Source organism: Ostrinia nubilalis, chromosome 15, assembly GCF_963855985.1.
Source record: "Ostrinia nubilalis chromosome 15, ilOstNubi1.1, whole genome shotgun sequence".
Lineage (NCBI taxonomy): Eukaryota > Metazoa > Arthropoda > Insecta > Lepidoptera > Crambidae > Ostrinia > Ostrinia nubilalis.
Genome location: NC_087102.1, coordinates 9,463,366 through 9,477,774, shown reverse-complemented (window position 1 = coordinate 9,477,774; position 14,409 = coordinate 9,463,366). Strand labels below are relative to the sequence as shown.

General features: G+C 37.6%; 1 protein-coding gene across 5 annotated transcripts in view; it reads left to right on the top strand.

Annotated features, from left to right (window-relative positions):
* Positions 1-10,954, top strand: part of LOC135078898 (histone-lysine N-methyltransferase PRDM16-like) — a 130,072-nt gene extending 119,118 nt beyond the window's left edge. For 4 of the 5 annotated variants that reach the window (XM_063973472.1, XM_063973476.1, XM_063973475.1 and 1 more), the window contains 4 exons: positions 1,938-2,049; positions 6,773-6,929; positions 7,371-7,541; positions 7,864-10,954. In XM_063973472.1, the coding sequence (XP_063829542.1) occupies positions 1,938-2,049; positions 6,773-6,929; positions 7,371-7,541; positions 7,864-9,585 (2,162 nt within the window). In that variant the 3' untranslated portion in view covers positions 9,586-10,954. The remainder of the gene's footprint in view (positions 1-1,937; positions 2,050-6,772; positions 6,930-7,370; positions 7,542-7,863) is intronic. The other variant, XM_063973473.1, reaches the window with a different exon arrangement.
* The last annotated feature ends 3,455 nt before the right edge of the window (positions 10,955-14,409 follow it).

The following is a 14,409-nucleotide window of genomic DNA, read 5'->3' as shown; positions in this document are numbered from 1 at the left end:
AAGAGTTATGACATCTGATGAAGATAAAACTGATTGTTTCCTGATCGCAATTGCTAAGTGATCGTGACGCGTACCGGATTTGCGCCGTTAGCCGATGATGCCAGCAACACTCGTGAAATATTTCAAACACCGCCCTAGGCAGAGTGTGAAACAAGCGATGTATTTGAATAGCGAATTAAATTGTATTGCTACTTTTCTAGAACCAGTACGCGTATAATGTAGCGCCCATTGCGTTGTCTTGAGAGCTTTGGTGCTAAAGGAAGTCTTAGATTTTGAATTATTTTGATTTGAATAGATCTCTATTCATCTGAAAATGCTATTATTTTACTGGTTCTAAAAATGTTAACCTGCAAATTTTCATAATGCGGATTGCTTGAGGGTATAATGAATTTTCATATGGAACGAGCAAATTCCTAACTGAATAAGCTTTAATTTGTAAAAGCTCATTTGAATGTAGCATCAAGTGTAACTACTAGTTAGAACTAAATAACAATGACGAAACTAGAGAGTTCCTTCTTAATCCTAAAACAATAAAATGTATGAAAGTAGGGCCCAAAAGATAAGGAGACATGTAAAATGCCCCATAAGGGCTACCTTTTCTTTTTTTATTATTTTCTATTGACGTTCATAAGTGCCACTTGTGGTCTAAACTGAATAAACATTTTTGATTTTGATTTTGATATTTTGGTATTGTTCTTTATTCATAGAAGACAATGACCATAACCAAGTTACCGCCCTAGCAGAATAAATAACAAATTACGCGTGTCTATGCTCTATAGCTGTGAGCATCGCGATGAGTTATGTATCCGAGTGCGCGCGCTTAATTGCAGCCTTCCTATGATTTACATACCGCCTCGCGAATAAAGAAGCCAATGATCAATGCTCGTCTTCGGGAGGAAAGTAGACCTCATGAACTTACCCTTGGCAAATACAATAAACAAGCTGTGGCCCGCGACTCCGTATGCGTAAAAATCGTTTGAATATTTTTTCCGGCGACTTTTTTCATTGATGTTCTTTTCCTATTGCTTGTAGCGTGGTGATAATGTATATTTATAGCCTTGTAGCCTTCTTCGATAAATGAGCTATACATATTTTTTCAAATCGGGCCAGTTTTCTGAGATTAGGATACAAACAAACAAACTCTCAAAACAACTCATTATAATATATGAATCCACTGTCCAATTTTTTTGGAGGCCTTTGTCTGACAACCTGTATTTGACTATTTATCATAACTTTGCAAATACGTCTTACTCGATCCCGAGAAATGTACGCAAAATACTATTGGCATACCGTTCAAGAGTGGGCGGATGGAGCATTTGGAAATCCATGTTGATATCGGAATTCCATTACCAGATATTGAATAAACTTTCCGAACTCGTGATTCCGTGAATCTGAGTCAATATGCAACTATGTATTGAAATATCGGAGTTATTTCAAATATCAGTAAATTATTTTAACAATACACTTAGATTGAAAGAGCGACTTCATTTCAAGTATCTATAATTAAGACAACATTTAGTTCTAAGCACTTTTAGTTATAGTAATTCCATGTATGCGTGTTTGTCTTGTTGGTTGTCCTAATAAATAAAATAAAATAAATAAATAAATTTCAGCACATCGTTTTTTCCTCTGATCATGCGATTTGCGAACTATGATTAATGAAGGAACAAACCATATTAAAACGTTAAACTGAAATCGAGGCATGTCTGTATGCCTTTGCTTTTTAACTGCAGATTATAATTATTAAAAAAAAAACAAAGCAAAGTTGCTATCATAATAACCTTACTTTATAATAAAACGTAAAGCTTATACTGAAACACATGGCTGTATAACCTTTATGCCTCTGCCTTTTGCCAGCAGCTAAGAAAAAAAAACTCATTAGATTTGTTCTATACTAAAGAAAAAAAAAACTAATTACTTATGTGTTGTACTTCCAGAACATCAGAGCTCCAGCAACAAGTATTCCTCCCAGCCAGCCGACGACGAGGAGCGTGAGGACGTCGAGCCCCGGTGCTCCTTCTGCGATGCGCCTTTCCCTAATATCGATGTGTAAGTACTTACCTTCTTTATTTACTGGATATTTCTATTTAAATTAAAGATGTAATGGCTAAATAATGTAATAATAAATAAAAATAATAATAATTAAAAAAATATTTACCCGAGAAAATGCGCTTTTTGGCAAAAAGGTACAAAAAAGTAACTCTTTCAAATGGTGAACTTTCCATGGTGAAAGTCATGAAACTCATTTATTTATTCCAATAATAATTAGGTTTTTAAAAAGTGTATTTATCGGTGTCATTGGGGTAGGCCTATGTTCAGCAGTGGACGTCCTGTTGCTGAAATGATGATGATGATGATTTATCGGTTGTATTTAGGCACGATTCACACTAAAATTGAATGAACATCCATGATGATCATTACGCATGATGAGTTGTATCTGTGGGTTTCATCCACCTAAAATATTAAGGAGTTCTTCACCCGTATACATTGTGTCTTCAAAATGATCTCATCCTTTTGCACATACCATCAATGAGAGCCGTGACAAATTACCAACAGTTCTTATGCTCTACCTCCACCATTCAAGCGTTATCTCCGACCAGACCACTCAGAGATGCAGAAGTCGATCAATTCAAACGTCTTCAAACTATTAACCTCCAGCCATTAATATCATTTGGCCGCCTGGAACGGTCCACGATTTATTCAGTGTAGAGATGTGCTCGTTCGATAGCGCGACGATGATTTGTTACGGGGCGGCGGCATCTCATACATTCTGATGCCTATCCTCTAGCGCGTTACATAAAACATTTTTATGTTAAACATCGACTGCCTGATACTGTTCGATAGAAATATTTTCAATCAAATTTAATAAACATGTGAATATTTTTATGGCATTTCAAACATATTTTTTAAGGTACACCCAAAGTTACGTTTGGTTTTTATGTTGAATGTAGTTAGTTCCAAAATTAACCCAATATCGATGGGTTTCCAACAGCTGTTTGTAAAAGTTTCGCTGATAAAATCAGAGCATTAAACTAAGAGCCTCATCGCGAACGGCTGTATAGTGAATTTATTATCAATGTGACAAGCGGTGGAAGGCCGTAATGGCGTGTGTCATCATATTCTATTGAAGCGGCGTCGTTCTCATCAATAATGCACGCGTTCGAGATTATCGACATGCACCGTTCAAAGTATCCTCGCTTATCGCGCCATCACTATTGTTTTAAACGTTCCAACATTTTATAGGACACTCGGAGATCGATCGGTAATTACCTATGCTTTTTGTTACAAACATAAACAAAAGCTGTCAATTGTATTCGTCTACTCAAGCTTAGGTATAGATCATTAACTCAAAAATTTTACAGAAAAAAAACATATTTTAAATGAGTTTAGTTTCAAATGCCAATAAATGCTTCATGAAGGTTACTTTAAATTCTTTGTTGTCTTTACTACCGCATAACATGATACGAGACCTTCACGGTGATTTCAAAACGTTTTCCATTGAGCACATACATCATCTGCTGATCTATCGATATCTCATAATACTGTCACGCGTGTCCCTAATACCCATTGGTGCGTAATGCATCACACAAATAGTCACCACACTTCTGAAAATAAGCGGACAAGGTTGCACAAGCTTCAGTTTTTATTCAAGGTAAAACATTGAGTTTGTTAAAAGAACCTAAAATTACATTTTGCCAACAAAAATCGGAATAGAGCTGAAATTCTATTTTAATTGCTAAGACTATTTTTCGTTTTTCTGACTGTTTAAATAGAAGTTCTAGACAAAAAACCTATGGCTGAAAATGACTTTTCATGGACATTATTTACTTATTTGTTAACCATGACATAAAAAATCTATAATCTTGTAAAACTTCATTTCATTTGACGTACTTAATCTGAATTTTTTTTGTTAGGATATTTGATTTTGTACAGTGCATGAAATTGTTTTTTAAAACTACTTGTTTCAGTCCACTATTTATCCGAATCTTGGTTCCCCTACTCGCAGGTTGTGAAACCAATTGTAATCTCCTCGGATCTCTTTCTTCCACCGCTTTCGTCACTGCAGCCGAATGGTCAGGTCACACCTTATACGATTATCGGCATCTGATAGCAATTGTAATGAAAATGTGAGCAATCTCTATTAGAATTGGGTTTATAGATTGCTATGGCACGTGGATGGATTTGGAGAGCGTTGTTACAAGAGTTTACAGAGTTTTTGTGATTTCTGTGTGAGGTTATGTGTAGAAGTTGTTTTGTTAGGACTTTTTTAAAGCTCACGCGTTATCTCGTGGAAGATGCATCAAAATTGGATACTAATAGAACTCGCTTTTTTACGACTACTTGCTGTCATGTGATACATTCATCTACAATCTGAACGCTTGAAATGTTATGTTATACCTACGGATATGTGAATTCTGCAATACATTTTGCTCAACTCAATTTCTATTGTTCCAATTCTTATCAAAGCAATTACCTATGACGGAACGGGCAAATAATTATCAGTATTCATTTAAATATTCAAACGAAAACAAAACACAACGCACTATCAATATCATTAGCCATCTATAAATTGGACAGCAAAAACAAAACTGAAAAAGAAACGAGAGATCGCTGATAAGTCGGCAAGGTAACCAGCGCCGGTAAAATGGTCCAGTCCGTTGTCAAAGATACGCTGCCACTTTCAATTGTGCACCTGAAGACTTACGCAACATGCTATTAGAGGGTACACAATCGATCCATGTTACAAACGTTTACTTAGATGTTGTTATGCAGCTGCGGTAATAATAAAAAATATACGACCGGTTGCTGAAGATCGCCAGCGCAGATATCGCCTCTTAGCTACATCTAATAGAATCCATCTAATTACATCTCGATTCTATTAAAACCTTTTTATTCTTTACCAATCAATGCTACAGTCCGACAAATTTTATTACCACACCAATTTACTCGTATATCTCCACAAATTCCACGATTTTATTCATACGCCATCTGTGAAAATTTACATCGACCAAATTACTTGGCTCACTTAACATACTGGTAACTGACCGTTTCTAGACTAACAAGCGTAGGTACTAAACGAAACACTCGATCTAACGATGTACGAAATCTCTCCTCTCTCCGCGTAGGACTGGTACGACTACGCAATGGAGTAGACAGCATGTAAGCGACGGAACCATTACTGACGGTAGATTTTATTCCTGAGATTAATTAAAAGATACGGCGTCGGGCCTGCCGTCCGCAAGAGTGAAAACGCGTCATCTCATCTACTTGACGTCGCAGGAGCTTTCGAGTATCTCAGAACACATCTCCACTCACGTAGCACCATTTTGCTCCCAACACCGTACCGAATCAGCGATGTAATCAGCTCTAACACCAATTAACGTGTGGCAACGCACAACAGGTGCAACATTAGAAAACCGCCGCAGGCGTCGAGGGTTGCGTGTGGTAGACCAGTTATGCCAAGGAGAGTCACCGAGACCGTTTTTGCAAATGATATACGTTTTCCATCAAAATGTTCGAGTAACTTATTATGACAGTGCTAACAGGATTTTCTTGACCCTCAATTTGAATTTGTAACTCCATACAGCCACAGACGTGACCTACATCTGAGGCATAGAGATGATGAATTTGATTAAAGTCCCGGCTATTCCGCGTACATTGCAAATTTTGCTCATAAAACGTGTACATGCTGAATTTATTGCAAAAATGAATACATACATTTGCGGTGGAACCGAAACATGTTTGAATTATGTATGGGGCGAGCGGTCGTAACTTATTCCTGCGTAGGCGATCCTGATGCATATAGATGTTATGACTTTGTCTTTCCTGCTAGACGCCGAGTTGTTTTACTTGCTCGAGTTAGTTAGCGCTTCTCACTTTCTAATAGAGACGTTGATTGAAGTGATACCTTCGATTGAAAACGTAAATTAACGTCGGCCGAAGATATAGCAATTAAAGATATCTTTATAATAATCTAAGTTAAATTTATATGTAACTTTAATAACACCTATTGTAGCTATTAAGAATTGTGAGCTATTTATTAATAACTGTAACGTATTTCGACATAGCGGATCATAATAATTGTGCAGGTTGTTAAGCTTTTGGGAGTATGATTGATTAATGGTAGTTTAAAAAGTCAATTGTGAAATTCGGTGCATAGTCGAGTTTATTTAAAGGGCAGGTAAATTTGACATGTGACCTGCAACTGCATGTATAATATGTCTGCAGTGATTTTGTGGTTTTAATGAGATTGATATTTTTGTATTTAATATACGGTAGCTACACAGGAACTGGTACCTTTAGTGCGGGTACTAGTTTTGCTAAACGTTATTTAAGTGGCTAATGTGTATATTAGGCTATTAAAATTTCATCATGTGAAGGATATCGTTCTCAGGCAGAGACAAGTTGTTTGAAGGTTCTTACGTAGATATATTGGTAAATCTATGTACTTACCAGTATTATTTTTACACGAGAAACGGCTTATCTAAACTTATTACTTTAAATGCTGTAGTCGTTATAGCTAATAAGAATAGCAAACTAAATAAAACTATGGAGATAATTAATCTGTTAAATTAATAGCACAGTGTATCTTTACGGCATTTAATTTATGTTTTAAATAAGCAACTGAACTGAAATGAAACGATAATAGCAGTTACCAGCAGCTTGTTAACTACTCAGATTATAAAGTTATGTACCTACTATGATAGTCATCATATCATTTATTAAATAATAGTTTCCTCGTTTTTTCAATAATAGCTTTTGATCCTTCCAGGCTCGACCGCCACCTGATTCAAGCGCACGCGCAGCCAGCCGGCGCGTTCCACTGCGAGCTGTGTAACCGAGCATACAGCTCGCGAGCGCTGCTGCTTCGGCACCGCGCGCTCGCGCACACCGACATCAGGAAATACCCGTGCGAGAACTGCCCTAAGGTGTGCATTTTTTGTATGGTTGCTGAGTTGAACAGAAAATTTAAAACCATTACAAAGAGCATAATATACCCACCCATACAGTCATAGTCTTATAGAGTCTATTTCAAATTACGTGCTCGCGCGCACCAGGAAAAATCCCCTAAAATTAGGGCAGGCTTCACAGCAAAGTGCAAAATTAGAGGACCATTAGTCTCAAGGATAAAGAATTTTAAGTAACCATTAACGCAAAAAACAAAACTAGATTGAGGTAGATATCGAAAGAAACTGAAGGATGTACAAATGCAGGGAACTCAAAAATGATTATTTTATTAATTATAAATGTTATATTCATAAATGTTCCCTCTTCTGATTTTACACTCTTCAGTTTTTTGAATAGTAGTATTCCTTTAGTGACGTTGTAACATAGCGTTTCACGTTGTCCGAAACCTGATGTTATTTCAGGTATTTACCGATCCTTCCAACCTCCAGCGCCACATTCGCGCGCAGCACGTCGGCGCTCGCAGCCACGCGTGTCCCGAGTGCGGGAAGACCTTCGCCACCTCCTCCGGCCTGAAGCAGCACACGCATATCCACTCCAGCGTCAAGCCTTTCCAGTGCAAGGTCTGCTTCAAGGTCAGTGTCTTTAGCTACTTTCTGTTGAGCATCATTGCGGAATCTAATGATTTAGCTGCTAGTACGTCAGTCTTTTAGATACCTAAGAAGTTATAAAGACCCATTTAGCAGCTGTCTCCTGATCACCTGATCCATCTTTATGCTAGTCCGTTAGTCTTTTATGATGATTTATTCGGTGCAATTAATTTACCTATAAGTAGCTACTTTATCAAGGAGGACTATTTTACTCTATAGATATTTTTTAATGATTTGACACACTTAATATCAAAAGTTTTAGTCCTTACAATTCTTTTATTTTAACCATTTTTTTTATCATTTTCAGTCTTACACCCAGTTTTCGAACCTATGCCGGCACAAGCGGATGCACGTCGCCTGTCGAGCTCTGGTCGAGTGCGGCAAATGCGGACAGTCCTTCACGTCCTACGCTTCGCTAACTAAACACAAGCGGTTCTGCGAAACTGCTGCAGCAGCATCAGTAAATCTGCGAGGACAAATGCCTCAGGGTCTTCCCCAGATACCGCCGCTGCCAAACGTGGCAATGAATAACCACAATAACGCTAATCCGTTCCCCTTGTACAGGGGACCGCAGCTACCGCTCCCTTACAACACATTCGCACACTACCCAGCTCTATTCTCGGCTGCTGCTGCCGCTTGTCAGCCAGATCTATTCAACCCTCTTTTATTCAATGTCCAAGGCGCCCGATTGGCCATGGAACACGATATTGCTCTCTCAAACGCAAATATGGCATCCAAACAACAGGAAGGACGTATGTCCGTAAAAAGTATCGACAGCTCAAATTCTCTTGATGAAACCAAGAAAAGCAAGGACATGGAGTTTGACAACACAAGGATCAATGAAAACTCAGACAGGATTACACCAAAACCACGACCGGCATATACCAAGCAATCTCCTGATTCAACTGATAATTTATCACAACACCGGCCATCACCTGTGATGTCCGTACCAACCCCGATTGTTCCATTCAATTTCACAAGGGACGAAATGAAACGAAAATCACCTTTCAATTTCTCACTTAAACTTAACAACAATGCTGTTCAGAGGAACAAATCAGTATCTCCATCTCTTCCTAAAGATCTATCCAAGAATATTCACAATGATGATAAGAACTCTGAATATTCAGATGTAGAAGAAGATACCAAGAAGGATCAGGGTGATCAGCCTTTGGACTTATCAGTATCACGCAAAAGTGACAAAGAATCCGAAGCTGATAATGATGATCGTTCCTTTCGAAACTCTTCGGTTAAATCATATTCGCCACCAGAGAGCCCGATCGAGCGTAGCAAGACTCCAGAAAATGACACCACTGACGTGGACGTTGAAGGCGTAGAGCCGAAGCGTGAAGATTCTCCATTAGTGTCACCCCCTCTTGCATTCCCAATGCCCGTCCATCCACAGCACAACAACATAATCGATGCCATGTATCGGCCACGATTTCCGTCCTTTCACTCGTCAGAGATTCTGAACTCATCACACTCGCCGTACGTTCCGAGCCCGTTTAATTTTTTATCCCCACTTCTTGGCACCGATGGGCCGGACCGGCAAACGAACGCTTACGCCAAATTCCGTGAGCTCAGCACCGGATCTGGAAAGCTACGAGACCGCTACGCCTGCAAATTCTGCGGCAAGGTGTTCCCCCGAAGTGCGAACTTGACCCGGCACCTCAGGACCCATACCGGCGAGCAGCCTTACAAATGTAAGTATTGCGAGCGCTCCTTCTCCATTTCGTCCAACTTGCAGCGACACGTACGGAACATCCATAATAAGGAGAGGCCTTTTCGATGTCCATTGTGCGATAGGTGTTTCGGGCAGCAGACGAACCTCGACCGGCATCTGAAGAAGCACGAGGCGGAGGGCGGGGATTCCCCGAGTTCGGCTGATACCGAGCGTGAGGATGCGTACTTCGATGATATCCGTTCGTTCATGGGGAAGGTGACTTGTTCGCCCGGAGCGGGGACTCCCCCGGCGACGTCTCCTCACGGGCCGGCGCATGGCCACCGGCCGCCGCTGGCGATCTCCACATAGCCCCCGATGTACCCGCTGCCCCCACCGCCGCTCTGGCCTCAGCCGTTCGAATAGCGTCGATTTGGTGCTGACTCGTTGCTTTTGGAACTTTGAATGTGAGAATATTATCTGAAGCAAATTGCCTCGTCCCCATCCCTATTTCGTTGGGAGACGAACGTAACTAAATTATATTTATTTATTCAGTTTCAAAGTTGCAAAAGCAGAGTCTAATTTAGCGGGTTTACGAGTACGTATAGTAACTCTCTATCGTTGAAACTGAGAGCAATATTGTAAGTAGTATTATGCTGTTCACGAAAATGTACTGCAAAGTTTCGCAAAACTTTAAAACTGTATAGAATTCGCAACACTTTAGATAAAATGTTATTCATTCACCTAATATTGGTAGCAGAAACGCGCATATTTCTAACATGACAAACACTAATTAGTTAAGGATTTGTTAAATATGAAATATGTTATGTTTAGTTCCTAGCTTAAATATAAGATTTAAAATGTAGACGTTTTGAGAGTGTAAATATTATAAATTGTATTGTAGCTAAGTTTGTTAAATTGTAAAATATAGTTGTTGTAAGTCGATTCACTGTTTAAAGCTAAATTTTAAAAATAATTAAAATTCATTATTTTATTTATTCGATGAGTGCTTAAATTCGCGGGAGCGTTCGTAACTCGTTTAGTCAAAAAACTCACCAAAGTTTTCTTTAAAAAAGATAATGAAATGAAATTCGGTATGTTGGTATAAAAAACTTATATTTTTGTAGCAAAAAATTGTACGTCTATTTAATTTATCTGAAGGTTTGTGCTCCAAAAGCAATTCCTTAATAAAATTTTTGTTATAATATTGTTATTTACACTGTAGATTCAAGAAAAGTTGACACGAAAAGCATATCACGTCTTAGAGAAAAGCTCAAAGATTTAGATATTGTAATTAAATCTATATTAAGATAAACAGTACCTATTACAATAACTGTAGTGTAAGTTTCGCAATTCCTATAAATTCCTTGAATAATAAAAATGTGTAACATAAACTTTCACACGGTTTCCTAAAATCAAAATATTGCACATTTTTCATTAGAAAAGGAGTTATTATCTTGCATTCTTGAACATTTTTAAAGTTATTTGGCAACATCATTGTAAAATAGGATTTTTAATGTACTGTATATTGTGACTTTTCCTTCACTATTGTAAAGTAAAGAAGCAAAATATTCTGCGTTAGATATTTGTACTATCATATCACTTTTGAGGCGTTAGTTAATTTTAAGGATTTTAGCGTCACACGAATTAAAGCCGATGGTCAACACTTTCAATATTCATGTTATTCTATTAAGAGATATGGGTATTGTAATGCATTGGAAAATAAAAAATGTACAATCTGGACGCTTCTTTTATTTTATTATACTTAGTCATTAAGGCTTTCTGGCTAACGTATTGACAACGGACGGATAACGGACAGTTGCATAATATAAAAACAAAATAAAAAAATAGGCCTACTAATTATTTTTTCTGTTACAGTCAATGTTAGGACCTACAAATGTTAGGTTAAAATAAAAGACGACCGTATTTTTTATAATTTTAATTTGGTGACTTAGGTACACTTCTATCAAGAAATAAATTTTGAATAATTAATAATAAAATTTTAAGGTGGGAACACAAGTATAATAGTAGAACACCGAGAAAGTAATGCGGTGAAACCAGTTTGCAATCTTCACTGGACGTCAGCCTAATTGACAGATTCGAAGTAACCTTCTTGTCAGCTTAGTCATCGAATACTAACCTGATGGTCTATTTCTATCGTCATACTAGTACCAGTGAGTGTTGTTCTAACTAAAGTGTCCTTAGCTGTCCTAGCTGTGTGACTTATTTGACTATAAAAAAGTTTTAATCCAGTGAATATCTTTTTACAATGAAAAACCTGTTGTAATTTTCACTCGGTGGACCGACGATCTGGAAAATGCACCTGGGTGCGGGCAGCGCAAGACCGGACTGCAGAAATTCTTGGTGACTTTGTCCAGCAGTGGAACATCTTTTGGCTGAAACGACGAAGACGCTTGATAAAACAGGTAAGTCTTGTACATTTGGAAATGTTTCTTTCTTGATGATCATCTCTTGATGTATATTTGGCTCCCTCCGCTATTTATACACCTTTACCAGAGCCACTACGCCGGTCCGGTAAAACTGCCGGTAGGGCTAGTAGGTGCAGAATTTATATAAAACTATTCACATTATCCCGAGTCCGGCATTTTTACCGAGCGTTTTGTCACAACTATTAAAATAGCGAAGCTTTGTATATAGTTCTGACGTGAGGACGAGTGCATCTTCGCAGCGCACAGCATACATACAGTGTGGCCATATCTACACCAAAAGTTTCTAAGTGTGGCCGTATCGTTACGAAAACAGTTTGTAGTCTTTCTAGATAGTCGGCAAATGCCTTTTGACGAGGGCCGGGCAAACTTACTGCCCCGCATTAGGTTTAATCGGCGAGCGTTACTTACACTGACAGCGACATGCGCTCGCGCACCGCTGACTGTCATTGCAATTAACTTAATACTTTGTGATGTGTAACTTCGTGGCATATCGTTTTCTAAACCTGGACTGTACCTATTAGGTAATTTCTCGAAGGGTTTTAGGGAAAAAAAGAAATATAAAGTGTGAGTAGTTGTGTAAAATTAACGGGCTAGTTTGCTAGTTTGCTGTAGCTTTGAATGAAAAATGTTTGAAAATTATGTAACACACTGTTTCTCAAATATCTACGGTATAAAATACTAAGAAAATAATGCATTTATGTATGTCTCACTATTACCATCAAGTCAAAAATAGGCATATTTCATAATGTCAACCTGCACACTTTTAATTGGAGTTATGAGAAACTAGATCATTTTTTGTCGCGGCTGTCATAATGTCAACTGAGATTTACCTAAAAACTAGAATCCTGCAGTGTTGATTGACATGAGAATCATCAAGTTAAAGATTTATTACCAAACCACTTTTGGCTTTGAAGTCACTTATACTCACAAAAATATAATTGTGGCTTGATCTGATAAGCATCTACAAGCAATAATTATAGCTTGCTACTTTGTTTGTATTGCAAAACCTTTAATTAAAAAGTAAGTACAAGAATTTGATATGATTTATAGATTTTCTTGATTTTTAGTCAACCATTTTTGGTTTCTTAGTAGTGTAAATAAATTGATTCATCAGTGATCAGGGGTCTTACAGCCAAATAGTGTTAAATTGGCCGCGATATCGTCAGTAATAACACGCATCACTTATGGTGTAATATTTTTTCTAATAATCACCGTCCCTATCTAAGTTCTGAGCTACTCTATTTACTGCTATAGATGAGGGATAAACGAAGCTTAAATAAAATATAAAAATCTTGGTTTCATAATAGCACCTTCACTCATACGCATGATGCCATAGTGTGTATTTATATGCCGTGTTTTTGCATATTACACTACGGATAAAGAGTAGCGTTTCCCGACAATGCTATTTTACCATGTCTCACAGCTGATGTCCTAATAGTCACTCTCCTATCATCATAAATCTTAAAGTCCTTACCAGTCACTAAATTTTAATTGACGGCAGTCCGTGATCGATATCCAACGTCACACGCTGTCACAATTTGGATCAATGAGGCGGGGGTCACAAAAGATTGACCTTTAAAAGATTTAATCGAGTAGGCCGATATTATATAAGAATCAGCCGTTATCAGTGAAAGCAAGGACGCAACAAGGACAGCAGATAACGTAATTATAGCTTATTACAGCGACCGCTCGCCTGCGCCGGAGTTGATGCCACAGTGTACTTTGAAGCAGTACTTCTGGTCTCACCACCTTATGGTCTCTCATTTATTCAGCTTGAGTGATACTCTTCTCATTTCGATGTCCTGTCGTAGGTTCAAATGTTCAATAGAATATTATTTTACTACTTACTAATAAAAGTTAAAGAACTGAATAAGTAACACATTAATTATTTTAATTTAATGACATTGACATTGTGAAGAATATGGGCAATATTTTTTTTCCAAAAGATCATAAACTAACTTCCAAGCTCAGAAGAATGGTTCAACTGATTTAAATTCACACTTTAAGTTTTGTTGACTTGTCTCTTAAAGCTGTAGCTGATTTATTAGCAAATAATAATTATTGTGTACTTAATAGAAAAATATTACTCATCTTTCTGCACTGTGGAAATGGATCGTATCCTATAATAGCAGGCGATTGAACTGGCTACGACACGCCTCATTGTCTAGAATAAAGAAGTAGTAAATTGGCTTGGATTTACACTAAAGAGGAATGTACAGTCATCTGCATAATTGCTGCGTTAATCTAATTAATGTTGCCATTTAATTTATTGCTCGTTGGTTACGCCACTGGAAGTCGTATTATTTGTTTATCCAACGTAACAGCGGTAATTGCTATTTGGAAAATAAAATTGATGTAAGTGCCCATAAACGTTAATTTAACTTTAGTTAACATTACAATTATACCATAGTATAATCTCAGTTCATGTGATCAACGAATTTTTAGAATCTATCATAAAAGAAAATCTGCCTTTACTTTTATTTTGATTATGTTTTAGTCAAAGTTTTGTTTAATATTTCAACATAATTTTACACAAATCGATTGAGCCACTTTGGAGTTGGGGCGACAGACTTTTTAAAGATGTTTTTTTTTAACCGTGAAAATCCATCCATTGTTTTATGAGCCATCATCATAGATACCTAAAGAATTAACATTCACTACGCGTTCAAGAACATTTATACTTTGATAGCCCGAGTGATATCACGTACAAGAGACATAGTTGCTATACTCCATTCCCGTTGAAAAC